Here is a 24042-nt window from a genome sequence, read left to right as displayed (position 1 = left end):
GACAAAATTGACAAAATTGACAAAATTGACAAAATTGACAAAATTGACAAAATTGACAAAATTGACAAAATTGACAAAATTGACAAAATTGACAAAATTGACAAAATTGACAAAATTGACAAAATTGACAAAATTGACAAAATTGACAAAATTGACAAAATTGACAAAATTGACATAATTGACAAAATTGACAAAATTGACAAAATTGACAAAATTGACAAAATTGACAAAATTGACAAAATTGACAAAATTGACAAAATAGACAAAATTGACAAAATTGACAAAATTGACAAAATTGACAATATTGACAAAATTGACAAAATTGACAAAATTGACAAAATTGACAAAATTGACAAAATTGACAAAATTGACAAAATTGACAAAATTGACAAAATTGACAAAATTGACAAAATTGGCAAAATTTACAAAATTGACAAAATTGACAAAATGGACAAAATTGACAAAATTGACAAAATTGACAAAATTGACAAAATTGACAAAATTGACAAAATTGACAAAATTGACAAAATTGACAAAATTGACAAAATTGACAAAATTGACAAAATTGACAAAATTGACAAAATTGACAAAATTGACAAAATGGAAAAAAATGACAAAAATGACAAAATTGACAAAATTGACAAAATTGACAAATTGACAAAATTGACAAAATTAAAAAAATTGACAAAATTGACAAAATTGACAAAATTGACAAAATTGACAAAATTGACAAAATTGACAAAATTGACAAAATTGACAATATTGACAAAATTGACTAAATTGACAAAATTGACAAAATTGACAAAATTGACAAAATTGACAAAATTGACAAAATTGACAAAATTGACAAAATTGACAAAATTGACAAAATTGACAAAATTGACAAAATTGACAAAATTGACAAAATTGACAAAATTGACAAAATTGACAAAATTGACAAAATTGACAAAATTGACAAAATTGACAAAATTGACAAAATTGACAAAATTGACAAAATTGACAAAATTGACAAAATTGACAAAATTGACAAAATTGACAAAATTGACAAAATTGACAAAATTGACAAAATTGACAAAATTGACAAAATTGACAAAATTGACAAAATTGACAAAATTGACAAAATTGACAAAATTGACAAAATTGACAAAATTGACAAAGTTGACAAAATTGACAAAATTGACAAAATTGACAAAATTGACAAAATTGACAAAATTGACAAAATTTACAAAATTGACAAAATTGACAAAATTGACAAAATTGACAAAATTGACAAAATTGACAAAATTGACAAAATTGACAAAATTGACAAAATTGGCAAAATTTACAAAATTGACAAAATTGACAAAATGGACAAAATTGACAAAATTGACAAAATTGACAAAATTGACAAAATTGACAAAATTGACAAAATTGACAAAATTGACAAAATTGACAAAATTGACAAAATTGACAAAATTGACAAAATTGACAAAATTGACAAAATTGACAAAATTGACAAAATTGACAAAATTGACAAAATTGACAAAATTGACAAAATTGACAAAATTGACAAAATTGACAAAATTGACAAAATTGACAAAATTGACAAAATTGACAAAATTGACAAAATTGACAAAATTGACAAAATTGACAAAATTGACAAAATTGACAAAATTGACAAAATTGACAAAATTGATAAAATTGACAAAATTGACAAAATTGACAAAATTGACAAAATTGACAAAATTGACAAAATTGACAAAATTGACAAAATTGACAAAATTGACAAAATTGACAAAATTGACAAAATTGACAAAATTGACAAAATTTCCAAAAATACAAATTTGACATGATCAACAAAATCCACGAAAAATGGCAAAGAATGACAAGAAATGATTTCACTCAACTTAAGTATTGATGAACCTACTAAACTCTTTATCGATCAAGCAAACTTTCCTTTATAGTTAAAAATTAGCTACAATGGCGTTGTGCAAAACTTTTCCGAAAGTTTGTCATAATTGAATACCTTTTATTTGTTTTCAATTGCCAATAATTTTCCCAAATTTCAATTTGCAATCAAAGCAACAATTTGATCATACCCAAATGTTATAATCAAAGCAAATTTAGCCACATCCACACGAAGCGCAAAATTTAAACATACCAATCATCGAATCAATTTCGACTCTCTGGAGCCACTAGTCAGAGCACGCATGTATGCATTCCATAATATTCAACGTGAAACAAAACTGAGGCTGTTTGTAATAACCGAAAAGCATGAAATATCAAAGTTCCATGCCGAGGAAAATTTGCCAGCCTGCCAACCAAAAGCCAAAAACCGAAAGCCATAACCCACAAACTTCCGATAGTAACCCTTTGCAACAACCAACAACTCTCCGGGGATTTCGAGACCGGTCTCCACTTCCGGCAGACGACGACGATAGACGAAATTGTCAGAAACCCACTACTAGGTACCTACTATAACACATAACTGCAAACTGGATGATCCCCAAATGCATGCATGCAGCACCAGCACAAGCCAAACGGTGTGGTATCAATCAAAGTCAAATCAATTCTAAATTTAGAGGAAGTTGGAACCCTCACTCCTCTTCAGCTCAGCTCAGCCCAGGTCCTTCCTTTTTCATTTTCGACCAATTGTGTGAAGAATGATTGTGCCCGGTTTTCGAAATGTGGAAAACTCTCAGATGGATTGCGCACCACCAACAGCAGAGCGCCAGCATTCAAGCAAACAAGATCAATGTCGTCGTCGTCTCGATTTGCTCAAAGGTTTTTTTTCCTCAATTTTAGGTAGGTGAACTCGTCTCGATGAGGCAAGGTGAGAAAACCGTTTGCCAACAGGAAAAAAGGGATGAGAACTCAACGAGAAATCGCTTCTGATGGCAACCGTTCGGTCGAATCAAGTTTTGATTTATTGTCGTTGCCTCACTCTGGAGGAGCATTTTCTCATTCAGTCTTTCCCACTCACTAGGTTTTTGATTTTTCAATCTTTGTTGTATTTTTGGGGGGAACATTTTTCACTTTTTATGGGACACTGTCCCTAACATTTTTCATCGGAATAATTGAGTGTTGCTTATCCGTTCACTTCTGCTTTGGCTACACCCACTCTGAGGGGGAGAAAAATATGAGCGGTCATCTCGCTCGACTGGGGCCTCTGGGGCAATAAATGTAGTTTAGAAGTTGTCACCACTTTCTCTCGGGCTTTTTGATCGATAGTTTTACAATTGAAACGAAACACGAGTTATTACTTAGACAATGAGGGAACTCATAGCAAGATCGATGAGAATCATCTAAAGGAAAATGAACTCAAACAATAAATCAAAAAATAGGCGCTCAGTGGTATGAAAGCACTTAAACAATCTGAATTTTAACTAATTAAGCAGGTAGCAATTGTTCAACTTCTTTAAATTCAATAAAACTCGCTATATGTTCGTTAATCTTTTGGATGAAAATAGCACTGAATAAAATTATCAGGGCAAGATAAAACCTACGGAACCCTGGGCAATTTGTCTATGGTTCCCCCTTTTTTTGACTTTTTATTTCATGATTTTTTATTTTCGCTTAAAAATAATTTTAAACAGTTGGGGATGTGTACATAAAAAAAAATAAAGTACGATTTTTTACTTTTTTCATACATTAACGAAACGAAGGGTTAGTTCAATTTTACAGTTGAAGCAGTTTATTTAACAACTCCTCAAGTTATTAAATTTTCAAGACAAGGTAAACTGCTTCAACACCCCTCCCTCCATGGAGATCTTTTCCAAGTAAAATGTTTAGTTCAAGAAATGAATTAACCGTAGTAATGGGGAATTACTTGATCCCAATTATATCCAAAACTAAAGTTAAACGAACATGGCAGAAATTGGCTCGATTTCGGCAAAATTTAGTCCTTTTTCAATCTAGGCCTAAATCATTTAATTAAAAACATATAAAATGATATTCATGAGTTGAAACCATTTTTTTATTTTAAATTTTGATTTGCAGTTCAATGAAACTTTTGTATTGAAAATCTAATTTTGACACTAAAAACCCAACCACGTTTTTAGAATGGAGTGGTCAAAATAAGTGTAACGACACAAGTTCATCATTTGAATCCAATCAAAATTAATTCAGCAAATACTGATTTCACACTTCAACCAGTTGGGTGCCGTTTGACAGATGTTCTCTACTATCATGAGCAGAATAAGTAAAAATAAATTCAAAAAGGGATTCAATAGCAATTTATTTATGATATTATTTTTTTTTCAAAAACAAATTTAAGGATTTTATTTTGTGTTCCTCTGTGCTCTTCTGAATGTTCAACTCCACAGTTGAAAGGATTTAGATTACTTACACAAGGCCACAAAATCACATTTTTTCCATGGTGTAGACAATTTAAGAGGCAATTTCGAGAAGTTTTGGTGTCCTGAATCTAAATATGAATTTTTTTCTAAAAAACTTTTGTAGCAAGGTCAAACTCTTATGAGAAGTTCCCTCAATTTTAAGACTTAATTTAAAAACATTACAAATAAATTAGAAATTTTTGTTTGAAATCAATTTTCAACTTTCCAAACGACCGAAAGTTATTTTGACTTCTGCGAAAAAAGATTTTTTTTTATTGTTCACTTTTCCCCATTCCCTAAAATGCGGGAGTTTTAAGAGGTTTTAAAACTTTTAAATCTATTTGAATATTGGATTTTGTGGGCTTCTAGAAATTTGTGGACTTTGAATTCAAAGAAAAAATATCGTCAACGGATATAACTTAATGGACTTAACTATGCAATTTACACCGAAAATTTTTTTTTAGTTTCAATTGTTTTAATTGTGTAAGAAATGATTTTGAAATAGTTTTTTCAAATGTGGGATGACCGAGAAATTGGAAAACGGTTGCCATGAACCGAGTAAATTTTAGAAATTTTGATCACCAAGTTATGTCGTGAGGCAGAAAACTATGTAAATAAAAAGCTATGTAAATTTCAAGCTTGCACGAAGCAAGTAGGTTAAATAAAGTCTTAGCCAAATCAAAAGATTATCAGGTGTCATACCTTAAAACCCCTAGTGGTGATTATCAGTGATTGAAATCCTCACCAATTTTCTCATCAGAGGCTCTCAAAATACACACTTTGAGGCCTCGCATAGCTATACAGGAGACGATACATATACATTCATTCAAACCTCCCCCCATGAGGAGGATCTGCTCTGAGAGACACTATCCGTTTGCTGCCCCGAACGAACTCTCTCAACGTTCGGTTGCTACATGATGCATGAAGAAGACGAGGCACACATACTCATTTACGTTCTTGAATTTGAATAACTCCAGCCGATAGCTGTCGTTGAGGAGAACATCTTCAACCTCGCCGCAAAGGTTGAGGCAACAACAAAAACAACCGAACTTATTGCGTTGCACGGCCCGCAACGTATAGTGCAAAGAGGAGGGAGGAAAAGAAACGAAAAAACTAGCTGCCTGCGTGCGGTTGCTGTGCAATAATAGCAATAGCAGAAAAACCTCACGCATTCGATCCAGGCACAAACGAGGAGACTCGGGTTCGCTCTGCCTTTTGAATTCGCTTCCCTCAAGGTTGTAACAGGAGATGAGTGAGAGCCATTCGTTTGGTTTTTTGGATTCGCTGCCTCGAATGTATACTGCTTCTTGAAGGCGGGCCATATTGAGAGCGTATGCATCATCGGTTTTGTCGTTTTCGCTGCCTCAAAGCAACCTTTGCTTCCGAGTAAAGCAGTGAGCGAGAGAAGGTTGATCAATTCATGCTCAGCAAAATTCAATCACTGGTGATTATACATCAAACGACGAAGAAACATTAAGTTGTCTATTCAATACTCACTTTCCAGGATGTGTTGATCAAGATTCATCGATAGAGCCTGAGTTCTTTTCTGGAAGTCTAGATTCCTTGCATTTTGCTCGGAAAATAGTTACTACAGAATCGATCAAATGGGTTATCGATGGTTTTGCTCAATACAAATCTCCTGGAAGTGACGGTTTATTTCCAGTTTTGCTTCAAAAAGGTTTCGATCATTTCAAACACATATTAAGAAAAATAATGATAAGCAGTTTTGCTCATGGATATATTCCTAAACTTTGGCGGCAGATAGCCGTGAAATTCATCCCTAAAGGGGGACGATCATCATACGACGAAGCCAAAAGCTTTCGTCCTATTAGTCTAAGTTCATTTCTATTAAAAGCACTTGAACGTTTAATTGATCATCATATCAGGCAAGAATGCCTTGTCCAACATCCGCTTAATGCGACACAACATGCATACCAAACAGGAAAATCAACATTAACTCTTCTGCACAACGTAGTACATAATATTGAAAATAGTTTTTCACAGAAATAATCATGTCTAGGAGCATTTCTAGACATAGAAGGAGCATTTGATAATGTCTCGTTTACATCAATAATGGATGCGGCACTACTTCATGGAGTGCCTAGTGTTATAACTAACTGGATTAGCGCAATGCTAAGTAACAGGAATCTTCATTCGTCTTTAAGACAGGCTTCAATAACAAAAGTTAGCACACGTGGTTGCCCACAGGGAGGTGTACTATCACCTCTTTTGTGGAACCTAGTTGCAGACGGCTTGTTGAGAAAACTCAATGACCGTGGAATACCAACCTATAGATTCGCAGATGATTATCTTCTGCTGGTAAGAGGTTTGTGCATAAGCACATTATTTGATATAATGCAACAAGCTCTGCGCTCTGTTGAACGATGGTGTTCTCATGTAGAACTTTCAGTTAATCCTCTAAAAACTAATATTGTTTTATTTACTAAAAAACGTATCACCCGCGGGGTGCGCCCTCTGCTGTTTTATGGTTCCGAAATCACCGTGTCTAATCAAGTTAAATATTTGGGTGTCATTCTTGACTCCAAATTAAACTTGTCTGATCACATCGAATTCAGAATAAAAAAAAAGCATGCATGGCCTTCGGACAATGCCGACGTGCAATCGGAAAAAACTGGGGACTCAAACCTAAACATATTCACTGGATTTATTGCACAATAGTAAGACCAATTCTGGCCTATGGGTGTCTAGTGTGGTGGCAGAAAGGAGAAGTTGCAACAGTTCGGACTAAACTAAATCACCTTCAAAGAATGTGTCTTTTGGGGATGTCCGGATCGTTCACTACAACTCCTACTGCAGCACTAGAGGCCCTGTTTTCTATCAAACCTCTACACTTGTTCCTAAAACAGGAAGCCTTCTCATGTGCTTTTCGTCTACAGGCAGTTGGTCTCTGGCTGTCAGGAAATATCGAAAGATCATCGAGTCATACAAATGTGTGGCCTGAATTAGTTAGATTAAACAAGTTTAATCTAGCGCCAAACGATTTAACACTCTCGAGTAGTTTTCCCTACATGGGGTTTAAAGTCAAATTTCCTTCTCCTCAAGAATGGTTATCAGGTTTCGTAGAGGACCAAATGTCCTCTCATATTGTATTCTATACTGACGGTTCATTATCAAACGGCCGTGCAGGTGCAGGAATTTACTGTCACGAGTTGAACATAGAACATGCTCAACCTCTAGGAAAATATTGTACAGTCTTTCAGGCTGAGCTATATGCTATTATGTATGGAGTGCAAATTGCACTTCAAAAGAAGATTATGTTCAGAACAATTTATTTCTGTTCAGATAGCCAAGCAGCTATCAAATCACTCAGTGCTTCCAGTTCTAGATCAAAACTGGTAATCGCATGCCAGAAAGCAATCGAAGAACTTGCTGAAGGCAATGGATTAAACCTTCTATGGGTACCCGGACATAAGGGAATTTTTGGAAACGAATGCGCCGAAGAACTCGCTAGAGCTGGGTCGGAAAAGGAATTTTACGGACCAGAGCCGGCTGTCCCAATATCACCATGTTGGTTCAGAAACCAAATTCAAACTTGGTCCTCTAACCAGCATGAACGATACTGGGAAGAGTTGGACACTTGTCGTCAAACTAAATTATTTTTAGAAAAACCATCTCCAATCATATCGAGTTACTTATTAACTTTAGATAAATCTCATTGCAGCATCTTGATCAGAGCACTCTCCGGTCATTGGAAACTCAACTATCACATGCACAACATTCAGCGTGCTGAATCTCCAGTATGTGGTAGTTGTGAATCAGATGTGGAAGATCCCTTCCATCTTATATGTAACTGTCCCTTATTTGCCAGACTACGTTTTCGTACTCTGGGATCTTACGCTTTAAGCAAATCTGAGTTTAAGAAATTAAACTTAAAAAACATTCTATCATTCCTTACCGAATGTAGAAAAGAGCTTTAATGCTAATAATCCCTAGTGGAAAGGCTTTATGCCATCTTAAATAGATTGAATTTATTTCTTCCTTTTATAGGTTTTTCAGGTTTCTCAAGTAAATGATGAAATCTTGGATAAAAAAAGGCTATGCTCAATTTTCCCGTTCCCGTGTTTATTCGTCGAATTTGGCAATATAAATTTTTTGATAAACCATATAGAAAAGGCAAGCATGTTAAATAGTATTGGGTTTTCCCATGAAATCTTTTGAATGCATTGTTTAAAAAGATTTCATGGAGGTTTAAATCTCGTTCTTTCTTTTTGATCAGAAATGTGGTTCACAGAAATCCAAAATTTTAAAGTCCATCATTTAATAGAAATTCTCGTAATAGTTTGGTATTTTACCCGAAAAAAAATTTTCATCGGATTTTGGATTTCTGTGTGAAATTCGGTTTGTTTTTCATTTATGAAATTTTGTGAATGAATCATTATTATCAATGAAAAAACATTATTTGTATCTTTTGACCTTCCCATATTTCAATTCACAGCAACAAAGTATTCAGAGCTTTAAACTTTAAACTTTAAAACCAGCGCCTGAAAATTCATTCATTTTTATTAATTCTTATTATCTTTTTTGAATTGATCAAGATTTTCAAAATAAATCTATGAAAAGTTTTAAAAATTGTTCAAAATAGCAACTATCATACAAAATTTAAATGCGCAATGTTAACAAAGTTAGTGTTCGCTTTGTCCTTTAAATATTTATAACAGAAACCTTAATTCCTTATTTTTTTCATTAGTCTCTTATTGATAATTCAATAAATAAAATTTTCCAACCTGTACTTTTTCATTATAAGCATTAAAAGATGAACTGCTGTGTTGCTAAGTTGTTATTGTGAACTTCAAAAATTTTATTTTTTATTTTGAAAACTGGGAGAATAATGATATAAAAATGATTTCATCTCTAACTTTGATAACTGGTTCTCTTGAATTGAAGTTAACCATATTTTTATTTTAATTTATTAAATTAAATCACCGACAATGTGTTTCTTTTAAATTTGAGATATAACCGTGGAATTTCCGAAGCATTGAATTCTGGTATAATTCGTATTATAATTCGTATTCGGAAATTCTGAGTCCATATTTGTTAACAAGACTGCAAAAAGTTAAATTTTAATTTCCTAGTTCAGAATGAGAAACGTTATTTTCGATAATTTATGTATGACTTACCAAAAAAAGCATTGTTTTGCAACTACGATTTGGATTTATTTTTAATTCTATCAGTTTAATTTATTCCTAGCTCAATTTGATTTTGAAATCCCCCCAAACCCATGGAGAAGTCCTTCCAACGGGCCTGCTGCTGCATAGCACGGTTTTCTTATAGACGCCTGAATATATACAATTTATTGATTTAATCCATTGAGCGAAGTTCGAAAAAAAAATCAAAAGAACGGAAGAAGAAAATCACCTAAAATTTTGTATTTTTTCAAAATACATCAGTAGCATTCAAGGGTGTCTTAAAGCGCTAGTCTCAACAGGACCAAAGGAAATCGGATTTTTTTAAAATTTTGATGCCAAATGACTTTCAAATGCATAAAATTTCGAAATCTGGTGTTATCTAAAAAAAAAAATGGTCATAATTGACTAAAAAAATTAAAAATAACCAAAGCAAAGTTGGAAAATCATCGACTTTCTGGGAGTTTCTGATTCTGAATTCTGATAAACGGCTATGTCACAGAAAGACGATTCTTTACCCAATTTTTTTTTTAAAGATAATACAAAAGATCTCCACGTTCCGTGCAATTCCAAGTAATTTGGCGTCAATTACAAAATTTCAACTTTTCCGATTTCTTTTGGTTCCCCCTTTCAGTAGAATTATTCAACCATGTAGGGTCACAACACATAATAGAGTCGACATAACTCATTTGGCTGCCACATCATATTGTAAATTCACTGTGAGTAGAAAATCACAGCTAGGCTTCAGACACATTGGATATTTGGCTTCTACTTCAAACAGCCGAAAATAGTGTTTCTTAATTATCAAAATGCTCCAAATGAAATATCTCGTAACATGGCCAATACCTTTGCGAGTAAAATATCCCAAAAACGCCTTAAAATCCCTCCCAATGGGCTTATTTCAACTCCTTGAAACACTCTTGAAGGTAGCTCAAGAATTTTGTGTCAAACAAAAATTCCTAATTTCGAACATCCAGCTCCTGATGAAAGCCTTGATGCTTAACTCGATACTTATTTTAATTCTATATTAGGTTACCGATCCTGTTCCAAAAACTTATCTTGAACGTTATCTCGTTCCTGTTACTTATCAAGAGCTTGATTCGTATCTAAACTCCTAACCTGAAATAAGATGACCAGCCTGATCCAGATCCAGGTCCTTATCATAACCTGATCCTGATCCAGGTCCTGTTCGTGATCTTGATTTGAACCTGATCCAGATTCTTAACAGAATTCTAAACAAAATCGTGTATTTTAGCAAGAAGAATTCACATCCTCAAACTTAAAAAATGTAATAATAAAAACGTCTTGATTACTGTACATATTCTCTCATACGTAGAATAATTTAAATATTAAAAAAAAAACAATAAAATTGATTTTATGTTAAAGCCATCAAAGCTTCACTCATTATCGGTTTTTTAGCGATAGGTTACCGATTTTAGAAAAAAGGATAAACATATCGTACTGGGGAAGTGTTGCAATGGTCGTCATTATCAGAAAAAAGTTAAATTGTATCAAGAATAGATAAAATGGAACATGCGAGTCTATTCAGTGAATCCATGCCATAGTTTTTTTTTTTCTTACAACCAGTCACTAACTGTTTGATGTTCAAACAATCATTCCAATAACTGATCCTATTCCCTACACAAGTGACAAAAATATCCATGATTCATTTAAAGTCAATACAGAAACATACAATTTAATCCAATGTTTTTCACTGTCTCCCAATTAACCGGAAGGCCATTTTTGCAATGTACCCAAGCAGAATAAATTGTGATCAATACCGCAGCGTAATAAAATTGTAATCTATCCGCAGCTTCGAACAATAAAATCTCTATCAATTTACACAAAAGCGAGCGAACGAGCGATGCGACATCAAAGCGAATGACGGTTCTGTGCCCACTAACTCACTCATCAAAACGTTATTGTACAATTTTATTCAGCCAAAAGGCTTTATAAAACAACGGTGTCAAATGGCTGCCCCATTTTCATGGCCAGCTAACTGACTGGAGCATCAAAGTAGGCTGGTTGGCTGGCAGCAGCTGCTACAGGACGCCGGAAGGGGAACCATTTTAACTTATCAGGAAAATCGCACCATTCTCCCGAGTTAATTAAAACGACCGTCATTTCGCCGGCAATAATAACACCTAGCCGTTGCAGATTCCGGCACGCAGGCAGGCCAAGGCAGGGGTAGCGACTACGTAACGACGAATCCTCAACGAGTTGCTGCTCCCGTCGAGTAAAGATCAATAAAACAGTGGCTTTTGGGGTTCAACTCTTGCGATATCATTGGCAAACCCCCATTTGTGTGGCCCGAGACTGACCGTTTTGGGGTGTTCCGGAGAGCTCAGATTGAGGGTCCATGGCTTACGTTAGACATTTGTGTTCCATTGTCAGAACTGTCGCGAAAAAATGTCAAAAAACGTATGTAGGTCGTGACTTACATAAAAATATACTAGAAACCCTGTTGGAAATTGAAGCTATGGACAATCTACAAATTAGTCTAAGAAAACTACTAAGAAGGGGTACTTCATGGACGATCCCTAATTCCGCGAACAGGCCAGTCGGCCGCAAGGTGTCTGTTTACCGACCGTTTTGGAAAATCGCGACCATTTGTGGCCCCGGCGAAGAACCCCGAATCTCCCAAACCTTCCCCAACCCTTCCGGTTCAGCACATTTCCTTAGTTATCAGAATGCCACGTTGGCGTTTGATGATTCCCCGATATGTATCCTATACCTGTACCCCAGAGAGAGACAGAGAAAGAATCAAGCGTCAAATGGAGCTTACCGTTTTCGTGCTGATGCTGGTGATCTCGTTCGTTTCGTCCGATATCAGCCGGGACGAGTTGTACCACGTCATGTTGGCAGCCGGTCGGGCTCCGCTCACCTTTTGGTTTTTTTTTCGTATGGTTCATTTTGTTTTTGTTATTTTTACCGGCGGGGCCGTTTTCGGGAGGTTTTGACGAACAGATGACGACGTTGATGATGACGGCCAGAACAGGCCAGGTTCCAACGATGAGGAGCAGCACAACCGGAAAACGGAAACCGGAACCGAGGCCCAGGCAGCAAGTGGGCGCGTGTGATGATGATGACGATGAGGACGAGTGAAGGTGTAAGAGAGTAAATTTAATTATTCAAATTTATTCAATTTACTTGGCCCTCGGCACACAAGCGTTAAGTTGTTATCGTGTGTATAGGGATGTTGTATCTTGAAAGGTGATTCGAATGCAGGGACGCCGATTTTGGAGCAGATTTTGTGAAGCTGTTACAGTATTGTTAGTCGTTTGAGATATTTTTGGTTTTAGCAATCTGATCTATGAGATTCAAAATCATTTCCTTTTCATGAGAAATCATCTAACCACCAGCATTTCAAAGTAAATAGCGCGATAAGATTTTCCATTTTCTAATAAGTAGTTATCTGGTGTAAATTTCATAATTTCTAATCGCACTTCAAATTTCTCGAAACACATGAGAAAAAATCATAAGCTTAGCAGCGTATTGAGCATTTTCACTTTTTGAAATCTTTTATATAGGGGAGAATGAGGATTCTTGATCCCTGAGGATACTTGATTCCTTAGCAATATCTCGAAACTGGAATATCTTACAAAGATCAAATGTTTTAGAAAAATGTGTCAAAATGAACAAAATAACAATGCTTGTAGTTTAAAAAATTTTAACAAAATAATTGTTTGAGTAATTGAACTTTGTTTGAAAAATGTGACTAATTGTAACTTGAAGATCTTTTTTCATCACTTTAAAATGTTCCTTACATGGGAAAATTATGAAAAAAATATTTGTTCCAAAGTATCAATCGTTCGAGCGTAGAATGAACTTAATAATGCCATATTTTCAAAGCAATGGAAAATTCTCAACTTTTTTCAGAAAAAGTGTTCTAAAATGTTGATTATGGGTATAATTGATCCCCTAGAGTTGGGTACAATTGATCCCCCTTCCAAACGGCATATTCTTCTTCTGAATTGATCGTTATGATTGCCGATCACGAAATTACTAATTTTTATCCAAAAACTAACATTTATCAAACAATTGTCTTAAGAAAAGACCAAAAATAACTAATTTTCTCTTAGTTATAAAAAATAGCGCCTTTAAGTATTAGCGTTGAGACAAAGTTATAGAATTTTCTTCTTATGTCTGCTATAAATTGTGAAATGAGAACTGTTGAAACTTACGGTTTCCTTCCGGGGCGACCAAAACAGCAGCAACCGATTTCTGCTGCGAGCAGAACCAAAACATTGTTTTGGTTCCGCATGCTTTGAGTCAATTCGCAATTGAAACAATAGCGGTGATGATTGATAGGTGTGTTCAACGAAACCCAATCGAAATCAATTGAAATGGATTGACAGTTGATCAGCTGTTTTTCCAATTGACTTCGATCGATTTCTATTAGGCTGTTGAATGAACAGCCATTCACTAATACTAACGCACTGACGCAGTGTTTTCAGATGTAATTTTCTTTATCAGCTTCGTTCAGAATTCGAAAAGGCGGTTTACTCAAGGCAAATTGTAATGAATCCATCATTTTGGCCATATCTCAATAGCAATTCTTTCCCGTATACAAGCTGTCCGAAAAATTTCAGATTAGAAAGTTTGTTGTTCGACTCGAACTATATAATTAGAATACTAAAAAGGAATTTGTTTAGAATAATGAGCAATTTTTAGGGAAAAGAAAAGCACAAAAGCGAAAAATTGCTGCTATAGGAAAATAATTATTATTTTTAAAACATACAATCATGATATTATGAAATAAAATACAGAGGATCGATAAATTTTATATTTTATTTGACATTTTATCGTATTTCACAACATAGACCAAATTTCACTTTACACACTTCCTATTTATTTACATAGTAGTCACATAGTTGGTCACTTCCTATTTGATTATTATAATAATCCAAGACCGACAGACAGATGTATTGTGAAAATGGAGTCCTAACAGAACAGCACAGAACAGCTACGCCACATCGACCGACATCTCTTTGAGCACCACGGACCAGCACGACTAGCACAGCACCACCGACTCAGGATACCTGGCACAGCCCCACAGACCCAGCATGTCTGACACCACCAGACCAGCGCGTCTAGCACAGCACCACCAATCCAGAATACCTGGCACAGCCATACCGACTCAGAATGACTGGCACAACACCACCGATCCAGCATGGCTGACATAGCACCACCGATCAGCACCACTGACTCCGCACGACTAGCACTGCACCACCGACTCAGCACGACAGGAAACACCGCACCGAATGACACCGCTTTCATTTCTTCTAATAATTTTTTCACAACAAACCAAATCTGCTGTTTTTGACAGCAAACAAATACATATGTGTTAGTGCGATGGAAATCGATCGGAACGAATCCTGCTTCCTAGCTCGATCGGTTTTGACTGGTTTCGATCGATTTCGATTGGCTTCATTGAACGTCAATTGGATTAGTTTCGACCAAAACATTGGCTGAGTGAACATCCATTTACCAATCGAAATCGATTGAAACCAATTGCAATTGCCTGTTGAACAGGCTTGATGATGACAGCTGATGATGGTAAACACGGTATAAATGTTTACATCATCACACTGTGAAGCCAAACAACTCAATTTAGGTTCGTGGTAACTCACCAGTGTTGCCAGATATTCTGAGTGGTTAGCTCAGAATATCACACGAAATTGAGAAAACATATAAGTGAGGATATCACTTCAGTGAATTATGTAAATAGCTATCGCTTATGTTATAAGTAGTTATTTAAGGACTTGACGAACAAAACGAATAAAGATTAACTCTATTCCACCACTGAAACCTGCGTTGAATTATTCATTTCAACAGGTTATGGGCCCAGATACGTCTGGATTTTTGGAAATACGAGTTAGTGAGAGGGGTACTCTCAAGTTTACCAGACTTGCGGTTAGCAAGTGCTTCAGCAGCCAGCGCAGTAGGACCAGCCAGGTCGAGGAGCCAGCCACCAGCCAGAGGACCACCGAAGAGGGCCAGCCAGCTGATGTTGGACCAACCAGCGCCGAGACGAGCCAACCTAGGGTCCCCGAGCCAGCGGAGATGGACCAGCCAGGGCAGAGACCAGGCAGCCAAGAGTCCACGGCCAGCCAGGAGGTATCGCCAGAGCCCGGGGAGGTTCGCGGATTGAGAGGGTTACTCTCGATGCCGTCACGAGCCACGTTGCGGTTAGCAAGCGTGAGCTCACGACCGACGGCCGGGAGGAGTCCCAGGATCCGCAACCGAGATGGTACAGCGCGAAGGTCGATATATCCACCCCGGAAACATTGGGTGGAGCTGATAGCCGAGAGGGTTACTCTCGTGCTGTGGTTGTGCGCTGTGGTCAGCAGTTATGAGCTGATCCAATCGCAGAAAACCACCAGCGCAGAGGATCGTCAGCGCAGAGGCCACGAGATGCTTCAGGTCAGCCAGAAGGTGCCACTGAAGTTCGAAGCCGGGAAGTCGGGTTCCGAGAAGGTAACTCTCGATGCCGACACGAACCGCGCTGCGGTTAGCAGCATGGTTTCATTTCCGACGGCAAGGAGGAGTTTCAGGATTCGCAATTGGGCTGCGCAGGGGAGGAAAGGTCCAGCTGCAGCAGCAAGCCGGATTAATTGGGTGGTGCTAATAGCCGAGAGGGTTACTCTCGTGCCCTTGTTGTGCGCTGTGGTCAGAAGTTTTGAACTGATCCAAGCGCAGAGGATCACCAGCGTAGAGAATCGGCAGTGCAGAGGCCAGGAGATACTCCAGGTCAGCCAGAAGGTGCCAATGAAGTTCGAGGCATGGAAGTCGGGTTCCGAGAGGGTTACTCTCGATGCCGACACAAACCGCGCTGCGGTAAGCAGCGTGAGTTTATTTCCGACGGCCGGGAGGAGGACTCTCGGGATCTGTAACCAGGATTGGTCAGGTCCGAATGCTCCAGATGGAGGATTAGCCCGTATCGGAGATTGGAAGAAGCTGTTTGCCGAGAGGGTTACTCTCGTGATATGGAGCTACGCTGCGATCAGTACGCGTGAGCTTATCCAAGCTTACAGAAGGATTTTTCTGTGGCTTTGGCGGAGATGTTTTGGGCGACGGTTAGTTGCCAAATACTTCAGCACTATATTCGATCCAGATGGGTCGCATGCAGCTGAACGTTGCCCTCCGGTTTTAAGGAGCGCTCGAAGCGTTAAAGCAACGGAGCGGAAAGCCATGAAGCTGCAAGTCGAGACGATTATTCTCGTGCTTAGTAGCTGCGCTGCGGTTAGTATGCGCAAGCTTGTTTCCGGCGGATGGTTAATAGTTCGGGCGCTTCGGAGGAGGTGGTTTCAGCGACGGTTAGTCGCTAGCGAAGTCAACCAGTTCTTTCTGCGGATTCCTGCCGAGAGTGCAGATTCTCGAAGTCATCGCGAAATGAAGGCTTTGAGAGGGAACGCGAAGAAAACGGCAAGAGGTTGTTTATCTGGGGTTACCAGAAAACAACGTTCGAGAAAGCAATATGCTTTTCGTTCACGTGCTGGGGTTATCAGCCACCGGAATCAACGAATCATCGGTTCCGGTGCCAGTCAGCATATGGCGCGAGACGAGAGCGACTACGAGAGTAGCGATGGCGAAGATGACGATGATGATCCAGATTCCGTCAATCCCGAATCGGCCCAGAGACGCAGTCAGCGAAGAGGAGAAGCTAATCAACGCTACGTGGCTGCTGATGATGAGGAAGAGCAACTTCGAATCGTCAGTAAGCTCGAGGGCCAAAGGGTTTTTTTTTTCCGGAAGATCACCGCAGCCATGAAAGGAACAAGATTCGGGCTGAACGAAGTGAGGTTATCACTGAGCAGCCGTTCAACGATTTGATCGGTTGTTTGCAGTTTTCGAAGCCGAAAATCAGAGCTGCGGTTAGCGTACTAACAACTATCAAGCAGCCCTGGATGAGAGCGAGATTTGGGAAGCGGTTAGCTTAACCCATGTTACAGGAAACCCATTCTGTTTCTCGTACAAATGGGTCTTCACAGCTATCGAAAATCCCTGGAGAAGTACGCGTCATGGAGGCGGTTGGCTTACCCTAGGTCACAGGTTTCGTGACATGATCGTTCACTGGACGAAGATGAACGATGGTGAGGTTATCACCGAAAAGCCGTTCAAAGAGTTAATCGGTTGTTCGCAGTATCTGGCGATATCATCGAGACCAGTTATTTGTGCAGCGGTTAGCGCACTATGCCAATACCAGGCCAGTCTGGCCACTAACGAGGCCTGCAGCGTATTCTGCGATACCATCGACGTATGACCGTTATGGCGTTGGTATACCGCAGAAACGCGAACACGGACCCACTTACGGGAAATCTAATTTCGTGGTCAACGAAACGACAGCAGACGGTCAGTCTGTCATCGACCGAAGCTGAGATAGGAGCCCTTTGCCATGCGGTCAAGGAAGGTTTGTGGTTAACAAACTTCCTTGGTGAATTGGGTGTGGTTAGCACTCCTTTCACGTTAATGGAAGACAACATCCCTTGCATCCAGTATCTGGAAGAGGCGCGGACTCATCAGCGGATGAAGCATCTAGATGTGAAGTATGCTTTCATCAGAGACATCATAAGAAGCGGTCAGCTATCTTTGCGACACATCTCTACTGAGGATCAGCCAGCTGATGCGTTCACGAAGGCGTTACCAAGGGCGAGGCACGCGAAGCTGTTCAGCATTCTCAATCTGCGAATTGAGGGGAGGGGTTGAAACTTACGGTTTCCTTCCGGGGCGACCAAAACAGCAGCAACCGATTTCTGCTGCGAGCAGAACCAAAACATTGTTTTGGTTCCGCATGCTTTGAGTCAATTCGCAATTGAAACAATAGCGGTGATGATTGATGATGACAGCTGATGATGGTAAACACGGTATAAATGTTTACATCATCACACTGTGGAGCCAAACAACTCAATTTAGGTTCGTGGTAACTCACCAGTGTTGCCAGATATTCTGAGTGGTTAGCTCAGAATATCACACGAAATTGAGAAAACATATAAGTGAGGATATCACTTCAGTGAATTATGTAAATAGCTATCGCTTATGTTATAAGTAGTTATTTAAGGACTTGACGAACAAAACGAATAAAGATTAACTCTATTCCACCACTGAAACCTGCGTTGAATTATTCATTTCAACAAGAACAAACATGACCAAAATAGTAAATGAACATTCTATCTTGGGGTTTTGTTTGATTTTTATACAAGGATAAGGGCTTCCTGAATAAAAGATCAAGTCTCCTTCAATAGGGGATCAAGTCTCCCCTAACTTCAGAAAAATCGCAATTTATTTACTCCCACGAAAATGCTTCTAGTTCATCTACGGGCTCAAGTATCGTTCTAATTTTTGGAGCATAGAAACTTGAAGTTACAAGCTGTCAGAAAATGTCAAAGACGGTGAGTTGCTAAAATTTTCCAAAAAGATATGGCGAAAATAAGAAAATGGGATCAAGTATCCCCACTCTCCCTTATTGAATTCGAAAATTCTTAAAATTATCATTTTTGTCTATTTCAACCCGATGTAAAAAGTTATATTTCACACTTCATTGAAAATCCCTAAATCTGCTTTCCATTTTTGTTAGACGTGTAGTATGGATTAACAGAATGAATTCAAATTTTTATGAAGATATAATTTTCTAACTATTTTTTTGAGATTCCCATTTAAGAAGGTTCAGTTCAATTTTTTAACCATGTTGTCACGCTCTGCGACTGTACACACACCTACTCAAAAATTTTCACATTAATTGTTGTTTTTGTCAAATTCGTCCAAATAACGCAGTGAGTTAAAAAAAATTGTTTCCAAAAATTTGTAAAATGACAATTTTTTACCCCGAACGTACCGGAGCTGAACTTAAAGTAATGATTACGGCTAAAATAATTATTTTTTCGCAAAATATACTACGGGACTAGTTTGATTTACAAAGTGCACGTATTTATAATTTTTCAAAGTTTTGTATACCCCTAGTAACGTATGTGATATACCTATTTATTCCGCCTTGGGTCAAATGACATCAAATACTTTTTCCATTCATTAAACACTAAGTGAAAATCCACAACACTTTATAACTTGTTCATACCTATTTTAAGCTGCTTTTCTACGTTTTTATCGGATTATCAGGATTTTTTGGTTTTTTGTTTTGTTTTGCGCAACAATGTAGTTTTCAACTGGATTTCACCTGTTAATTCTTTTTTAAGTTAAATGTTGCTTCGAACTGTCACCAACTTCCACAGCTTCATTGAAATAGGTAGATTTGAGAATATTAAAACAAATTAGTTCCTGATAAGGTTCTTTTTTGTATATTTGTATGATTGACTTTATGCTTAGGATGTTATTATATTTTTAAATATATTTAAATTAATTTTTTCGAATTTTTCATTAAAAAATCGCTACTAAAGGGTTAAGGCTGAATGTCCAAATTTAACCCTCCAAAGCTGATCGAAGCGCAGATTCAAAGCACCTTAATCGTCATTCCAATAAACAGAAGTGCAGAGATTATTTAAAGACAAAGTATGTTCTTTGAAAATGATAATGAAATTAAAATGAAGAAACTTAAATTTGAGTATTGAAAATCTGTTTATTGAGAAATGGAATACAGCGAAGCAAAGACAACATTGGAAGTTTTAAGTGAGATTTTGTTTCTTTGCTGACCCGCTGACTTAGTTGAGCCTTTAAATTTTCACAAAAATAATGTTCATGTAAGAAGTCATTATTTAATTTCATGACACTGGATTGATGCAGTAAAATGGGGTAGATCGGTAGGGGAGAATGGGGCTACTCGATCCCTTTTTCTTATTTTCATCATATCTTTATGGGAAAATTTAGCAACTCGTCGTCTTTTGCTTTTTCAGATAGCGTGTAATTTCGAGGTTATATGCTCCAAAAGTTGGAACGAAATACGATTTCAAAGTTTAACTAGAAGCATTTTCATGAGGTTAAAAAATTGTGATATTTTTTAAGTTACAGGAGACTTGATCCTTTACTCAAGAAGACTTGTTCCTTAGTTCAGGGTGCTCTGACTCTAGGCAAAAATCTAGTAAAATCCGAAAATAAAAGGTCCGGTATATATTTTTTGCCATTCTCAGTTCACAGTTTGTAAGTATCAGACAAAGAGAAATCTCAAAGTTTGTCTTCTACCCTACAATCGTTGCATATTTTAAGGCGCAATTTTATAGTTTTTGTATAAATACAGTATTTTTAGTCCTTTTTAACAAATAACATTAGTTATTGAACAGATATTAGTAATTTCATGATAACCAATGATCGCAATCCATTCATGAGAAAAGTATATCTCCTTGTGCTCTAGCGATCAATTATACCCATAACATACATTTTGGAAAACTTCTTGTTAAAAAAAATGAGAGTTTACTGTCGCTTCGAGAACATAGCATTTTGAAGTTAATTTTATACTCTTACAATTGGCATATTGGAAAAATATTTTTATTATAACTTTTACATGTGAGATACATTTTAAAGTGATAAAAAAAGATCTTCAAATCACGTTTTGTTAAATTTTTCAAACAAATTTGAATAACTCTAAAAATATTTTTTTTAAAATTTGGTGAGTAAGCAGCAGTTGTTTTGTTCTATTTTTCATATTTTCTAGAACACTTGATATTTGTAAGAAGGAAGGCTTTTAAATAATTTCTGCCAAATTATTTTAACTGGAACCTAACAAAACTCGATCAAAGAAAAATGGAAGATATGAGTTTCTACTACATATCAATTTAAAAAAAAAATATTTTTGTTGAAAAGAGACAGTGGTTTATTAATCGAAGAATATTTCGTTTGAGCTCCCATCATATTGAACGTGGATCAGTGCGTTACTTTTCGCTTCGCAGATATTTTTGGTCAATTCCAATTCCCTGTAATTATTTTTTGTTCATCACCCATACCCATACTTATTTTAGAAGAAATGTTAGTGGTGGTGTCAAGCTCCAGGGGCTAAAATAATCGAAGATATTTTTCAGTTTATATTTCTAGATTTCCAGAGAACGCTGAAACCGAGTATCTACTGCGATTAACTAAATCATGATTTTTCTTCCGCTTTATATTATTTTCTTCGTTTGCAGAGGATTTCAGACACTGTCAAGTAAGTGTGTCGGAGAATGTCTTGTTGAAATATGTCGGCATTTGGAGCAGTTTCAATCAATAGTTAAAAAAAATATGTTAGAAGCAACGTTTACCAAATTCGCAAACATGGCACATTACTTTTGCAGTGTTTCCTAGCAACATCTCGCATGGTATGAAATATCGCAATTTTGTATGCTTCAAATAAAAAGTTTGTTCTTATTTTGTTGAGTAAATTTCTATACAACACTCAAATTTATAAGATCATCTTTTCAATTTACATTTTAAAATATTATCAAAATATGCTAAATGTTGTCAATATTCAAAATCGGGCTTTTGAAATATGCAATTAAATCCATTTATTTAACGTTGATTCAATAGTAAGATTTTAATTATGATCTGGAAATTATAATCAGAAATGAAACTCAAAAATTATCTTCAAAATTTAGAATAACTTTTTCTTTTTTTATGATTTGAGTCTGCAATGCTCAGTTGAACCTACAAATAACTCACATTTTATTTTGTCTTTTTTTTCTTTGACATCTGGTTCAAAACTCGTTTTCATTTGTTTTGGATCTTCTTGGAAGTTTCTTGTGTTGGAAGATGTCGTTGAATCAAATTGTACCTGTTTCTTACCACTGATACTGACTGAGTGTTCGACCAAACTATGGGTTTTAGGTCTTCTTTGTTAACCTAATTTATATCCTTAAGTCCGATAAGCTTTAAGGTATTTAATCATGAAAAGATGAAGAGGAGACTCTTTTCTCAAACTAACTGAATACATTATTTATATTTTATTAAAAAAATCAATAAAATCAATATGAGGTTGCCTTATATTAATAAGTACCGTAAAACGGAGTAACATTGAGTGAATGGTAATTTTTTTTGTAGTTTTTGTTGATATTTGAGGCAAATTTTTGATATTTTAAAAATAGGGATTTCAAAAGTAAGCCAGTCTAGAAGGATAGAAACCCTATCAAAAAATACAAAAAATCAAGTATAAGCGTAAATAAACTATGTACATTTCAAATCATTTATCTTTAAAATATTGAAATTTGAATAAAGTATTCTAAATTGAGAATGTTTAAAGAAATGTTTCATTTTATATTTAGACTAGCTGACCCGGTGTGCTTTGCTACACCTTTCAGAATCAAATGATATTTTCAGAAATCATTCAAATTTTTATTGTTTTTGGTATTATTTTAAATCAAATTATGACGAAATTAATATGCAACCACTATAAAATGAAGGCTTCTGCTGGAGTTTCAAATTGCAACACAAACCATAACTTATATTCTCAATCTTGATCTGTAAATTTGTTTTAAAGATCTGATAATTTTCATCTGTTTCCTTAAGTTTCGCCCTAAAAAGAAGGGTCCCAAATTAATCGTTCGCAAATTATCTAACTTATAAAGTATGGTTGTTTTTGCTTGATATGTTCTGGATTTATGCTAAAAAACTGATTAAAGAGCCCTCCCCTGTCCTTACCTTCACACCCAGCTGAATGGAGATTGTAATCTTTAATAAACATTTTTTTCGTTCCCAAAAATCCTCTTATATCAAATATAGTTCCATTTGTTGATAAGTATTAAGTTTAACAACAAAAATTGTATGGAGCCCCTTTCTTTCTTTCCCTCTCTACACTGTAAAGCATAAGAGTCTATATCAATCGTAGAAACATATCTCGTAACCCAGTACCTTTCCATGCCATATTTGTTTCCATTTGTTGGCTTCGTAAGCATAAATTGAGAACATATGCTAACAAAATTGTATTGGGCTCACCTCCCTCCTCCCATGTACCTTCTCACTGAAAGGAGGATGATGTGTCAAATAATCATAGAGTCATACCAAAATGATTTTCCCTGTTAAGTTTTATCCATTTCTCGGATTTTGTAAAATAAAAGTTAAATGAAAGCTTCCCTCTTCCCTTCCTATATTCCATGCCATGCCAAATTTGGTTTTATTTAAGTAGTAAATTTTTTTAGTTATGTATAAACTTGAAAGGGAGTACCGTCCCCTTTTCCGTTGTCTTCTTTCAATAGAGGGGTGATAACTTAATATTCATAAACGTATTTTTCGTACTCAAATACTTTTTGATGATTATGATGAAATTTGGTTTCATTTGCTCGATTAATTCTCGAGTTATGCAAAAAAAAATGGAAACCCCCCCTTCTTCCTTTATATCTTACCGCTTAAAAGGTATGGCTTCAATTTATAATAGAAACATTTCTCGTATCCAAATACACTCACATGTCAAATATGGTTCAATTTGCTTGATCAGCTCTCCAGTTATACTGAAAGTTGTGAGGGAGACCTCGCCTCCCCCTTTTCATCCACCTCTTCGAAAGAGTGAGGGATACCAAATACTCATAGAAGCATTCCTCGTACCCAAATATCGTTCCATGCCAAATTTGGTTCCATTTGCTGTTGTAGTTCTTAAGTTATGCAGTAAAAATTGTATGAAACTCCCCTCCCTCTTTCCTTCCTCCCCGCTTTAAGAAGGAAGGGGTCTCAAACAA

General features: G+C 36.5%; 1 protein-coding gene across 11 annotated transcripts in view; it reads right to left on the bottom strand.

Annotated features, from left to right (window-relative positions):
- The window catches only part of LOC129747362 (hemicentin-1-like), a 485337-nt gene that overhangs the window by 25413 nt on the left and 435882 nt on the right, over nucleotides 1–24042 (bottom strand). For all 11 annotated transcript variants that reach the window (XM_055741531.1, XM_055741527.1, XM_055741528.1 and 8 more), the window contains exon 7: nucleotides 12246–12344. In XM_055741531.1, the coding sequence (XP_055597506.1) occupies nucleotides 12246–12344 (99 nt within the window). The remainder of the gene's footprint in view (nucleotides 1–12245; nucleotides 12345–24042) is intronic.

The sequence above is a fragment of the Uranotaenia lowii genome, chromosome 2, assembly GCF_029784155.1.
Source record: "Uranotaenia lowii strain MFRU-FL chromosome 2, ASM2978415v1, whole genome shotgun sequence".
In the NCBI taxonomy this organism is placed as follows: Eukaryota; Metazoa; Arthropoda; class Insecta; order Diptera; family Culicidae; genus Uranotaenia; species Uranotaenia lowii.
Note: the sequence above shows the minus strand (reverse complement) of the source record. Positions and strands in the feature narration are given on the sequence as shown.